Source organism: Chinchilla lanigera, unplaced genomic scaffold (assembly GCF_000276665.1).
Source record: "Chinchilla lanigera isolate Chin_1 unplaced genomic scaffold, ChiLan1.0 scaffold00003, whole genome shotgun sequence".
NCBI classification, from domain to species: Eukaryota; Metazoa; Chordata; class Mammalia; order Rodentia; family Chinchillidae; genus Chinchilla; species Chinchilla lanigera.
In genome coordinates, this window is record NW_004955404.1 from 9,834,634 (window position 1) to 9,848,232 (window position 13,599).

The 13,599-nt window shown below is 40.4% G+C and overlaps 1 protein-coding gene across 4 annotated transcripts in view; it reads left to right on the top strand.

Moving 5' to 3' along the window:
• Nucleotides 1-13,599, top strand: part of Nalcn (sodium leak channel, non selective) — a 291,122-nt gene that overhangs the window by 231,067 nt on the left and 46,456 nt on the right. For all 4 annotated transcript variants that reach the window (XM_005374037.2, XM_013515982.1, XM_005374039.2 and 1 more), the window contains 2 exons: nucleotides 10,228-10,329; nucleotides 10,750-10,819. In XM_005374037.2, coding sequence (XP_005374094.1) covers nucleotides 10,228-10,329; nucleotides 10,750-10,819 — 172 coding nt within the window. The remainder of the gene's footprint in view (nucleotides 1-10,227; nucleotides 10,330-10,749; nucleotides 10,820-13,599) is intronic.

The window sequence follows — 13,599 nt, forward strand, 5'->3', positions numbered from 1 at the left end:
ATGTTCTGCTTTCCAGGCATTTTACCCCTTTTGCTTTTTCCCATTTGGTAAGTTCAGTTCTTGTTTTAAAATTCTCTTCCCGTGGATTAGCCCTGCCATCCAGCAACTTTGGACAAAATCATGTTATTTCTCTGCAGCTCCACCCTCCTGCCAGCCAAGCCAGACACACTCAGCACCCCTGAGCGGGCTTCATCTCCCAAACCTCAGAGCTCCACTCACTAAGTCCTCCAGCAATGCTTTTCCAGCTGCAGGAGGGGAGGGAGGAAGTTGAAATGGCCCCTGCACTTGAGAGAGAGGAGCACAGAGACCCTTGAGGCACAGGTGTGGGTCACCTGCCTGAGACAGTAGCAGAGTTAGGTGGCCAACATTTGCCAAAGAAAACCCAAAGTTTCAAGAAAACTGAGCATTAGGAGTTATTGTCATAAACATTTATCTTTGTGGTTCTGTTAAGTTGCTTAGTCGTTGTCTGTTTTTCCTTATGATTTTGCTAACACTTGTAGATTCACTGAAAAGACAATTCGGAGATAAAGAAACCAAGAAGTACTCAGAGATCAGTATGATCTGGGAATATGCATTTGTGTAAAATATAAAATAGTAAAGATTTCAAAATGCAACTGCAGTAGTGCCCTTTATCTGGGTTTTTTTTCTCTGTGTGTCAGTTACCCATGGTCAACTATAGCTCCAAAATTTTAAATGGAAAGTTGTAGAAATAAGTAATTCATAAGTTTTCAATTGTATGCTGTTCTAAGAGGCATAATGAACTCTCTCAGCAGCCTGCTCCATCCGGCCTGGGTTGTGACTCATCTCTTTGTCCAGTGTATCCATACTGTATATGCTATCCATTGACTAGTCATTTAGTAGCTGGCTATTTCTGTTGGTTATTAGATCAACTGTTTGGTATACGTTCACAAAAATCCCTATTTCACTTAATAATAGTCCCAAACACAAGAGTAGTGATAGAAAGGAAACTCTGGACATAAACCATGGAAAGACAGGTTAACTGTCATACTATGTAGCAGTACTTCAACTATATGGGAAACTGTAGCATATATAGGGTTTTGTACTATCTGCAAATTTAGGCATCCAATGGAAATCTTGGAATATACACCCTCAGCTATGGAGGGACAACCATAAATTAACTAAAATAATATACTCTAAAGATGTCTTCTGAGCTAGTATCTCATTTGTGGTAATCAAAATATTTTATATTTTATGACAATAACACATGATTTATGGATTATTGTGATAGTACTATATATCAGGAGAGGTACTATTGAATTTAACCATCAGGGAAAATAAAGCACATTGGAGTTTCTTTTTTAGGGTAGTTTTAGATTTATCACAAAATTCAGTGAAGGTACAGAGATTTCCCATGTGTCTCCCTCCCCCTACTCACACACACCCTTCCTACTGTCAACATGTTCCACCAGAGTGGTCCATTTGTTACAGGTCATAAACCTACACTGACATATAATTAACATCCAGAGTCCAGAGTTTATATTAGTCAATAGTCATATACAGATAGACATACACAGGTATATATCTCCATAGACATGCACAGATGTTTGTAGCAGCTTCATTCATAATTTCCCAAAGTTGGGAGCAACCAAGATGTCCTTCAGTAAGTTAGTAGATAAATAAATTGTGGTACATCTAGCTGATAGAATATTATTCATCACTAAAACAGATGATCTGTCAAGTCATTAAAAAATAGAGAGGACACACAAATGCATATTTTTAGAGAAAGAAGTAAATCTTAGAAGACTACATACCAAATGCTTCTAATCCTATGGCATCCTGGGAAAGGCAAAACTATGGGTATGGGAAGATAGTTTAACAAGGCCTTGCTGTTACTATTTTACCATTACAGTGTAAAGTAATAAGTAATTCAGAAAAATATATATCTGTATAAGTTTTGATCAGTACAATTTTTGCAACATTTGAAAATTTTCACTTTTGTAATACTGAAAAACTCAATCTTTGCTTCTGAGTCAGCAGTTGGGTTACTAGAAAGGAACCCCAATGACTAGTGCAGGGCTTCAGAACATTTTATTTGCTGAATTTTAATAGGGGTGCCCAAAACACAGATTTCCCATGAGTTAATTTTCTTTTTTGTTTATTGCACGTGCATAAGGTAATGATATTCAAGGTTTATTTTCAGTCTACAATGAGATCCTGGTCACCCATGTATTTACATATCTGTAGATGAGAACATTTTTATGAATAATGCAAGATTTGGGAGAACTAACCCGCTGTTGCTATTAAACAGCTATATGCATTTACTCAGGACTGGGCTGATTCAAAAAGGAGTGCTGTATTCACTCCTATAAAAAAGCAGCCTTTTCCTTCTCTCAGCAAGAGGCCATTACCCGGGGGCTCACCCATTAGCGTCTTCCTTGTCTCTACTTTAGAGGATCACACTGTCGCTCCAGTGTACCAGGTAAGAGCCATTTCCAGGAAATACTCATTATCTATTCTCTTACGCCCTTGCCCAGTCATAGCTTTACATAATTACCACTGAAGGACTGTTCTCCTGTTGTCTGCTGATGTGATTACATCACATTAACCAATATTACTTTGTGGAGCTCACGATTTGAGCAAATCCCCTTAAATAATGCCATGCTCTGCAAAGTCACATTGCGGTTCTTTAATGGTGATTATGTTTAATACCAGATGCCATTGCGTAATCTAACTCTGCTTTAATGAGTGAAAAGAGTTTGAAGACTCATAGTCCTCTCTTTCATTATAGAACATGCAAGCTCTTTCTCTCCCTTGTTCTGGGACATTAAGAAGGAAGACCCGGAGACAAAGAAAGGAGCAGAGGCTGCCTTGCTACTGTGTCTACAAACAACTAGTGGCATTTAAAGGCTAATAAAAGCTCCAGAAATCTCTCTTATAACCATCATCTTTGGGCCAATTTAAAAATATTTTAAATGGAGAAATGTCAAGAAAAATAGAGACTATTTCTTAAAACATAATTCTCTTCCCCCAAACTCCATAAAGAGATCATATACACACACACACACACACACACACACACACACACACACACACACAAAATATAAGGGGCAATTGAAATTCCACAGCACAAAGGCAATGCAGGGAGAGAGAGAAAAAAAAAAGAATCAATCTTTCATATGTTTTTTTTTTTTTTCAAAGGTTTGGCAAGAAACCAGAGGTAATATTTTTGCAACTGGGAATGTGTGTTTGCTGAAGAATATTCCCACATTCGAGTCAGCATCAGGGGTCCTCATCTTGTTTTACTTTCAAAGGTAGAGGGGGTATAACATTAACCCCAGCTGGGAAAAGGAGAATGCTGGCCTGTAATTCTCCTCCAGGGAATGAGAATAAAGGGATTACATATGCTTGCATAATGGAGAATTTCCTCACTCAGACAAGACAAAAGACTTCATTATGTCTCACCAGACACTTGAAGCCCTATGCCTCCCACTTGCAGAGGCCAAGTAGGCAGGTCTTTTTTTTTTTTTTTTTTTTAAATTAAGCCACTAGATGGAGTTTCTAAAAAACTGGCCTTCTCACCTCACCACCAAGAGATGTAGGGAAAAGCCTGAAGACCTTGGCTCCCGGGAAAAGTGAGACCATCCCTGAAACTCAATGTATTTATTTTTTTTTCAAAACCATTAGCTTTGCTTCTTCTCTGAACATCAAGTAAATAAACAATTTCTTTGAGAAAACACTTCATATATATATATGATCTCTTTATGGAGTTTGGGGGAAACAGTTCTTTTTCTTTGAGAAAACACTTCTATGAGACTAAAAGCATCCAAATCCTAACAAAAAATGTAGACTCGCAAAATATAACTTAATTGAACATTCAATTATTTCTCCTGGGCAGGTCTGTTACAAAGTAATTTTAATGGTGTGTGCATTTCATTTGTCAGATAATAAAAGTCTCCATTTCCTGAGTCATTCACGATTTCGGTTTGTCAGCACATTTCTGTCAGATGACATCAATGGAGACCATGTTTCAGTGATGGGTCAAATCTCTGATTTAGAAAATTGAAATGAGTTCCGTGCCACGTTGGCTTTCTGGGTCCTCTAGCAGCGCTCACATATAACACAGAAAGATTGAGATTTCCTAGTTGCAAGAGGCAATGTCTGATTTGTTTCACCATTCTCTCAGGGTCTGATCCACTATAGGTGTGGAGTCTGTTGCTCTTGAATGGTGTAGTGTTCTAACTGGAGATCAGGTTAAGATTATTCAACTTCCCCCTTCTAAAAGCATATTTGAAACACATGCTGTTGTGCTGGTGATTCTTTTCATATTTCCTAAGTAAAGATCAAAAAGAAATTAAAAGATTTTTTACAGCACTTTGAATTTAATTCATTCAGCAAATATTTATTCACTGAGCACCTGCCTGTGCACAAGGGCAGGGAAGTAATAGCGGGCAGCTTTAAAGATAAGCTTCGCTCTCTCAGAGCTCTTCAGAGCACAGCATATGTAAGCAACCAAAACACCAAGAGAGGATGGCTTTGAAAGATTGACACCCCCACTAGTAGAGGAACAGACTGGGAAGGAGACCAGAGAGAGACCGGCAGGCCTTTAGAAGCCATCCCAACCTTCGGGAGGAGCAGCAGAGATTGAAGGCAGTGTGACGCCTACATTTGTTACCTACTGCTGCATAACAAAATGACTCAAACCTTAAGTGGTTTCAACATCAAACTTTCCATCTCAGTTTTAGTTAGGATTCTGGTGTAGCACAGCTCTTCTCTAGGCCTTGATCTCCCACAAAGCTGCCCTCACTTGAATTTGAATAGCAGTCTGTCCTCTCTAGGTCACCCCTTCGGTCACTAATAGAATCCAGTTCTCATGGGTGGTAAGGTAAAGAAGGCCTCAATTTTCTCGAGTGGAGGCTGCTCTCCATCCCCTATCCAGTGAAGCTCTCCATGGAGCCCTTTGTAACATGGCGGCAAGAAGGTGTCAGTGAGAGAGAGAACCAGGAAGACACACGTCACGGTGCTTTGTAACCTGTCTCATAGCTGTTGTCCTCATTCCTTACAAGCAACTCACTAAAGGATGTTACACAAGAGCAAGAAAACCAAGAAGTGGCGATCATGGGATGGCTCAGAAGCCTGCCTAGCCCTGTAACGTTGTAGATGTTCGTCTCGGAAAACACTTGTCTGGGATAATCCTACAACACATGTAGTAAGAGCAGATGGGTAGAGATCAGGTTTGGGGCTGCAGCACCTGTCCCTAACAATGGACACCAGAGATTAGAAAGCCTAAAAGAGTTGAGGTCTGGTGTGACATTTTGTTAAGCCTGCTCTGAAGTCCTCCTTGGTGTTCTCTAGAATATTTTGATATCATCCACAACCTGGGTATGATAGAGACAAAAATAATAGCAATAGCTGAGTGTAGTGGCACATACCTGTAATCCCAGCCCTCTGGAGACTGAGGCAGGAGGAGCACCATGAGTTCAAGGCCAACCTGCACTTCATATTCAGTTCAAGACCACCTTGAGTTACATAGCGAAACCCTGCCTCTAGAAACCAAAAGAAAGAAAAGAGCAGAAAAAGAAATAAAAGCAACCAAGCACTGAAATGAACCATTGATGTTTCCAACACCCTTGCAAATTCATAGTCTGTGTTTCCTCCCACTCTCTGTGAAGCTAGTGAGAAAGGTGCCATTGTTCTCTACATTCTGCTGTGAGGAAGGAAGGCTCCAAGAACACACCATGTCATTTGCTTAAGGTCCTACAACTATGCTGAGGTCAGAAATGCATGGTTCTAAACCTGTGGTTTCTCAGTTCTTCAGCATTAGGCTTTAGACAAAGGCAGGACATTGCTTTGCTATCGGCCACTGCATTGCTGGGTATAAAACTGCAAGTCTTCTGGGCTGCTTTGAGCCATGAGACCTACACATCAGGACCCATTCAGCCCCTTCCCTTTCCCCACTCTCCTTACCCACCTCTGCCTTTTCTCTTTCATATTCTGTGCATCGGCAGCCAGAGTCCAGGAACTGAATTTCCTAGGATTATAGACATGAATTATAAAGTGGTCCCTGGAGAATCAACAACCCAGTAAGGGAAGCAACTGATAAGAACAAAATGTATAAGCATTAAATAACGTGGTTAATAACATGCTACAGGGACATGGCATATTTATGGACGTCATTTTTCTGTACTTCGATATAGGTAAAACACTCAGATAGGTGAGAAATGCCATATTCTCACTTTCTATCACCCATCAGAATCCATTTATATTAAAGTTTGTAACTATATTACACATATCAAAACCCTACTTGGTAGGTTATAATTTGAATTACTATATAACCTTGTATATAATAAAACCATATTTATGTTTTAAAAGTTAAAAAATTATAACATGTTTTACATAAGCCTTGGCACATGCATTAGATTATATGTAAACTCTTAGTAAATGTGATCATGTCCAATGAAAGTAAATAGCTTTTTACAACATTAGGCTGTCCCCAAACAGCAAAATATTTTACATGAACAGAGACTCTGACAGCAGCTTAGGTGTGAGGCTGTTTGGAGCGTGTGCAGAAGCATGCTGACGTGCCATCTTTTGGCCTGTCCCCGTGTCCAACTGTCCTGGGGCCAAAGGATGACAGTCTCCTTCTCACTCCCTTCCTCCTGTTCCCCATCCTCCCCAACCCAGCCCACACTCCCTCCTTCCATCTGAGGTCCTTCACTCTTCAACAAGAACCTTAGTTTGGTCCTGGCCCCCTTGTAATAGAATTTGGGTTTTCTACATGTTTCAGATGAATTTATAGACCTTCAGAAAGCTACTTACCTGTAACATCATGTTTTGTAGGAAAATTATTGTATCTAAGTAGGATGGCTGTTAAATACAATAGATACTACCTGGAAGAGAACTTCGCCTTTTGGTTTTAATAATATCCCTTTATAGAGGTTAGAGGGAAAAAGTTTGCAGAAATCTTCAAAGACATTTCCTTTCTCATGTACCTGGCCCCATTGTCTTTACTCAAATGTTTATTTAGCAAGGTTGTTTTAAAAGGAGTAAAATCTTCAGTTTTCAGCTAAGAATCCCCGGCATTATCTGCGGAGTTGCTTAGCTCAAAAGCCACAGTGGAAAGAATGCCATATCAGAGCACTGGATCCAAGAAGAATTTGACAAAGGAAAATGGAAAGTGTACACCTTTGAGTTTGCACAGATGTGGGGAAGGTGCCCTGGGCGGGGCCAGGCAGGTGAGGAGAGGGAGTCAGGGACAGCTGCATACAGAGCCTAAGGTACCAGTGGTGCCCTCCCCGCATCAAGGCTAAGGAGAAGGGGGGTCCAGAGAGCCTGATGGACTCCTCTGTCCTCAGGTCACATGTTACTGCTCCAGGCACAGGAAGCCTCTGGCTGCTCCTCCCACTGAAGTTCTTTGAGCCTTTATTTTCCCCTGAAGTAGGTTCCCACTGAGCTCTCCAAGAGAGCCCTGGTCTCACTGGTTACAAGTTTTAGTTTGCTATGAGCGAAAAGGTCCAAAGTGAAATGGACCTTTTATTTTCACTTCTGTTTTATTACAGTCAGAAATCATTCTAAGCAAGCCAGGCATCATGGAGCACATACTCAGGAGGATCACAAGTTTGAGCCCAGCCTGGGCAACTTAGTAACATAGAGAGACCCTATTTCAAAATGAAAAGGGATCCAAGTCTGAGGAGAGTAGCTCAGTGTAAAGGCCCTATGTTCAATCCCCAAAAAGATTCCTCTGCAAAAAGAAAAAGAAATGAAAAGAAGGGTAATGGGAGGAGGAGAAGAGAAAAAGAAAAGCAAAAGAAAGGAAAGAAAAAAAGAAAAGAAATCATCTGGCAAACAGTAGTGTGAACACAGAAGAAAGTGGTAGGAACAGAAATGAAAGGGCATAGCAAATGACTACCGTTACCCACTGAGGTGACTGTCTTAATCTGGTGAAGCACAGGTTTTCTGCTTGCAGAAGAGAGCTAAAAATCAGTACTCCCCAACCTGAAAGAGTGAATCATCCAGAAAACACAGACTGTGTGATTCAAGTGGATGGTGAAAGCCCAGCCCCCTTTCATATTATTTTCTCAATTCTCTAGATCCAGCAGGGGAAAAATTGAGTTAAGAGAAGAACACAGGTAAATTTCTCACCACCACTTCAATGACACATGTTGGGAGAGGAGTGGGGAAAGGGTCATAGGGAAAGGGCATCTTTCCCATAGCCATGGTCTCTATGGAAACGTGCCCCTCCATTCCATCAGAAGGGCAGCAGAGGCCACGCAGGCCACATCACACTGACTCCTTTAGGCCCAGTGATCCCTCAGTATGGAGCTAACCGTTCCCCGGGAAGAATGCCCAGCTGCTCTTCGACAGGCATGTTGGGTACATAACCATCAATCTTTACAACATGCAACTGAAAGCCAGTTATAGTCTTCCATGTCCAGCAAAGCTGGGCCCCACCCTCAAGCTAGTATATTTTTCTCAACATGTATGTGTTTTGTATTTAAAATGTGCTTGTCCCAACTACCCTTGGGAAATCCTACAATCAAAACAATGGAAATTACTAAGATAGGGCTGAAGGTTAAGTCCTAACAGTTTACACAGATGGTAAGAATCTAGGTATCTAGGCTATAATAACAGTTACTCCAAGTAGATTTTCTCAAAGTGGTTTCATATTTTTCAGTTCTTTTTCAAAAAAAAAAAAACAAACCTAAACATACGTAGTATAAAATCATGCTTTCCTTTTGTCAACTCAGCTGAACTGACAAAGGTGTCTTCCTATACAACATCATTCTAGGCCTGCAAATAAGCACTTTCTCCCTCTACCATTACCATAAATCTAGTGTTTCAATAAAATGTTGACTTGGACTTTATCTTAAAGGGGTCCCTGCTCCTTGCTAAACAAGAATAATGATTGTTGGGCTTTATTTCCAATAAGGCATTTACATTTATTGAATTCAAAATTTCATGGCTAGTCACCAGAGCTATCTTCATCTACATCAAGAGGGTTAAGGACTTAAATATATAGATGGTAGTATTAGCCTACTATTTTAAGTACTGTAGATAGTTACAAGATTTTTTCTCAAAGATCTTACCTTTCAGACAGACAGTAATAATTTCAAACCATTTTCCTAGTGCATTTTGTGACATTTATGCACTTTTCCTAGAAGGCAGTGGTTGAAGTACCTGTGTTGAGGTGTTGGGCAAATATGATGTCATAAGTTTTGCATATCTTAAAACCGTTGCCTGTGAAGTCTATGAGTTATCCTCAATGTCATGTCCTTGCCTTAATTATACCCTAAGAAAACTGAGTCCCAAAGTTATCAACACGTGGGAGATAACACAGGTCTTTTAAGCCTTGGTCTGAGTCCCTTTCCTCTTGACTCCTACCTCGTGGGAATTCCAGTCATTCCCCACTGGAGAGAGACTTGTGGAAAAGGAGTTTTATTTTCTCACCAAAATCTTTCTCACCACAGGTGTTGGGTGACCCAACTGTTTTCATTCATTTTTAAATCTAAAACTAACACCAGCCCAGCTGCAGTGTAAGGAGAACTTGTTTTTAAAAGTCTTCATGCTTTTGAGACTCTAAAGAAAGTGGCAACCAGTTACCAGAGAGCCACAGGCTTTCAATTGAATTTTTTTCTAGGTAATGACTCCACCTTTTTCTTAATCATCGTGGTAAAACACACATAACGTACAACTTACAGCTTCACCATTTCTAAGTGCGCAGTTCAGGAATGTTAAGTATATTCACATTGTTGTGCATAATTCCAGATTTCGTTACTTCTCTTTACAACTCATTTTTGCCTCTCACTTTATGCTTCCATGTTTTCCTAAATTTCTGCCAAATATATTTGGAACATATATTTCATTATTCCAGGTGTCTGGCTGGACAAATCCTGTCCTAAGAACTTTTATTAGAAGCCTCTTTGTTTAAATGCAAAACCAGCATCATTGCCTGTGGGTAGGCTGGCCTGGGCACTCACAGAACCCCGATGAAAGCCTTATTATTTTTTGTGACTAAGGGGTAGGGGTAGAAGGAGAAGGGCAAGAGGTAAGTTTTCTATTTATTTTCCAGTTCTTCTTCATGGCTGTGAAACTTCTGCTGTTTGATTGTTTTCACACACAGCCTAATGGGTATTTTCTTGCATATCTCATTTGTTGTATTTTGCCTTTTCATTGGCGTTTTCCTAAAATTAATAAGTGCAATGAGCAGTTATATATTATTCACCCTGTGTGTACAAATCAGGCATTTATCTGGGGCTCCTTTTCCCCCAGAGCTTGCACTCGACAGCGCATGCTGAGCGGATCATTCGAAGGGCAACCGGCAAAAGAAAGGTCAATCCTCAGTGTACAGCATCACATCCGCCAAGAGCGCAGGTAAACCTTCAGGCGAGACTGTCCCCGGAACCCCAAGACAAGGAGGTGTGCACAAAGGTGTGGCTGTCCAAAGCCATCCCCACCTCCTGGTTGGACACCAGGCTCTGGTGAGGGGCTGAATTCTGTTCACCAGCGATAACAACAATTCAACTTACAATCCAAATCAAAGATTCAAAACACCTATGTTTCCAAGTCTTTTTCCTTGGTGATAGCCAAATTCTCACTTTTAAGATCAGAAGGGAATACTCTAAGATCTTGTTAGAGGGGATCAAAGGCATTTGGAGAGATGACAAGCTTTGGCTGTAAAAAGAAGTGAGACATTTGTGAGGCTATATCAGAAAGGTTATTTTCTTTTTTGTCATGGTCATTGCTTAAAAGTCCAAATTTGATCTTGAGATGTGTTGATTGTGATTGTTTTAGGTCACTAAGACATGGATCAAACAGCCAGAGGATCAGCAGAGGGAAATCTCTCGAAACTTTGACTCAAGATGTAAGTTATGAGCAATGCTTTTGAACCTTGGGAACACGGTTACAAAAATATTTAAATGTCTGCTTAGAAGATTCCAGTGCCTCTGTCTATCGTCTTGCTATGTCCCCTTAGCACTTTATACCAGAGGGAATCAGGAAACAACACAGAAAATACATTGCATGGCCAGGACTGAAAAATGACTGCTAGCTAAAAAAATCCAGAGCGCATGTCTTAGTTAAAAGAGTAACACGAAAGTGATGTATCTGTTTCATTTGACTGAAATTAAGGAAATTTAAAGCATTTTATAGGAGTGATTTACATTACTCAATTTGAATATTTACCAGGTTCCAAATATTTCAAAATATAATTCCACTGTTTATCATTTCAGGGCTTTACATATTAGAAAATAAATTTTTTCCAGAAGAATTCTGTCAAAGGCCACACAGAATTTGGCAAGGATTTTTTTCAGACTCTAGGTTATTCATGCTTATTTGCTGATTCAGTAGCCACTCACCAAATATCCTCTGTGCTGGCTCCTCTGGGAAGTGACGAGAAGTACAGGGTAAACACAAAATAGTCTCAGCTGCTCTCTTGGTGCTCACATTCTAGAAAAGGAGACAGATGAGAAGCAAGTAAAGAAATAATGAAATTTCCCAGAATGATTTCTTTTTAAAGTTTTCCACTATCTCTCCATTGTGTAATACATTTGCATTGCTGTGTAAAGTAAAATAAAGTAGCACAAAGAAATCACAGGTAGAGATTTAGGGCAGGGAGTTTTAGATTTGATGGTCAGTGTAGACCCCTCTGCAGTAGCTCAGAGACATAAATGAAGCTAAGGAGTAAGCCCCATGAAAAAGCTGAGAGGTCAAAGGTCAGGATACCCAGCAGCTATACTATGCTAAGATCACCAAGGAAGAGTTAAGGAGGCTCTGACTGGGATGCAGGCCTGAGCTTGAACCTGGACGACTTGGCTAAGAACACAGTCTTCAATGTTCAGAGCCAAGAATGACACTTGGGAACGATGAGCTAATAAGTCCTAAGACTTTCTGGAGTATTCAGTATACTCCATCTGCTTTCACTCCCAGCTCTTCTGTCTGTCCTTATTAAGTGTTCCAGACAAAAATGAGAGCAAGAAGCTGGTGCTGAGATCACCTGTTTTCACCCAGTACTGGCATGGTTCTGGTTGGCACGTAGCTCTGTTTCCACTTAGATTTTTTAAATCCAGTGCTCTGTCTCATTGGCTACTGTATGATTCATGTGGGATTATGATCAGGGCCAACAGGAGGCCCGTGCACTTACCTTTTAGAGTCAGGCGTGTTTCCTACAAAAAATTGCCAGGGGAAAATTCAGAGGCAACATTCCTTCTGAGCACTTTCCCTCAGCATGATTCAGTGGGAATCTACCATCTGCTGAAGAATCAAATTAGAACCTGGATTTGAAAATACATACAGCAAAGGCCCAGTTTGAGCAGTCTCCATTCCAGAAATTTCTTCTTACAGACTTACCATATTTTTCATACAGATGTGTAACAAAATCCATCTGCCATTCTCTCCATAGAGAAATGTCATGAGGTTCAGATCATTTCATAACACATCCTTATAATGTCTTTTCTGCCATAACTGGAGACATTTAAATTAGAAATTTTACCATTTTCACTTATTCCTAATGATACCAGGTACAGATGGGTGGAACTAAGGAATGCTTCCTTTAAAGTCTGTCATGTTACATGAACAGTGGCTCCCCACCTCCCGCAGAGTCCATAAGGCAAACGTCCAGGCTTGTGAGCCTGCCTGCCCCCCAAGCCTGCCACTCCGGCTCAGCTCCTACTCCCTGGGCTGCTCCCACGTGCATCATGGCTCTTCCTCCCCTGAAAGAACACTGTTCTTTTTTTTTTTTTTTTGGTTTTTCTCCGGTACCAGGAATCAAACTCACGACCTTGCGCTTGCCAGGCAGGCGCTTTGCCACTGAGCTAAATCCCCAGCCCCAAGAACACTGTTCTGCTCCAAGCCTATAGCCTACACCCTGGCCTTCTAGTCTTTTGCCAAAATACCACGTCCATATTGAATCTACCTGTCTTCTAGCATGATCAGGTTTTTTGAAAACTATTATTGGGGCTGGGGATTTAACTCAGCAGCACAGCGCCTGTCTGGCAAGTGCAAGGTCGTGAGTTTGATTCCCGGTACCAGAAAAAACCAAACCAAAACAAAATAAACCAAAAACTATTATTAAAACGCAAAGTATCCACTAATGTACATTGCTTACTTATATTGATTATTTTCCCTGTCTTCCCCAATTAGTCCATCAGCTCACCAAGAACAGGGATTATGTATTTTTCCCCTCTTACCGTATCCTCAATGGTAGCCTAGTACCTGGAATGTTATGAAAATTTTAATAAATATATGCTGAATAATTTTTAGTGGAAAAAAATGTCCTTGCTAAGATATTTATAGTCATTTAACTATACATATAATAATTATAGCTATATTTTCCATATGTAATAATTATATGTGTTATAGCTAAATATACTACATGCACAAGATCTGATAAAAATATAGTGAGTATTTAAAATTTATTATAGTAAAAGATACATTGCCATTAATCCTTCTCAATATACTCCGTCTCGCTTGAAACACATGTATCCTACCCTGCTTGGAAATCCTCTTTCATGAGAGCTTTTAGTTGCGGTGTCATGCCTGCCTTGGGGATCTGAACTGATTCTAAACATTTACCTTGCGTGGCCGTCTTGACTTTGGGGAAGGGCCAGAAGCACCTCAGTGCCAGGGCCAGTGAAGAAGGTGGAT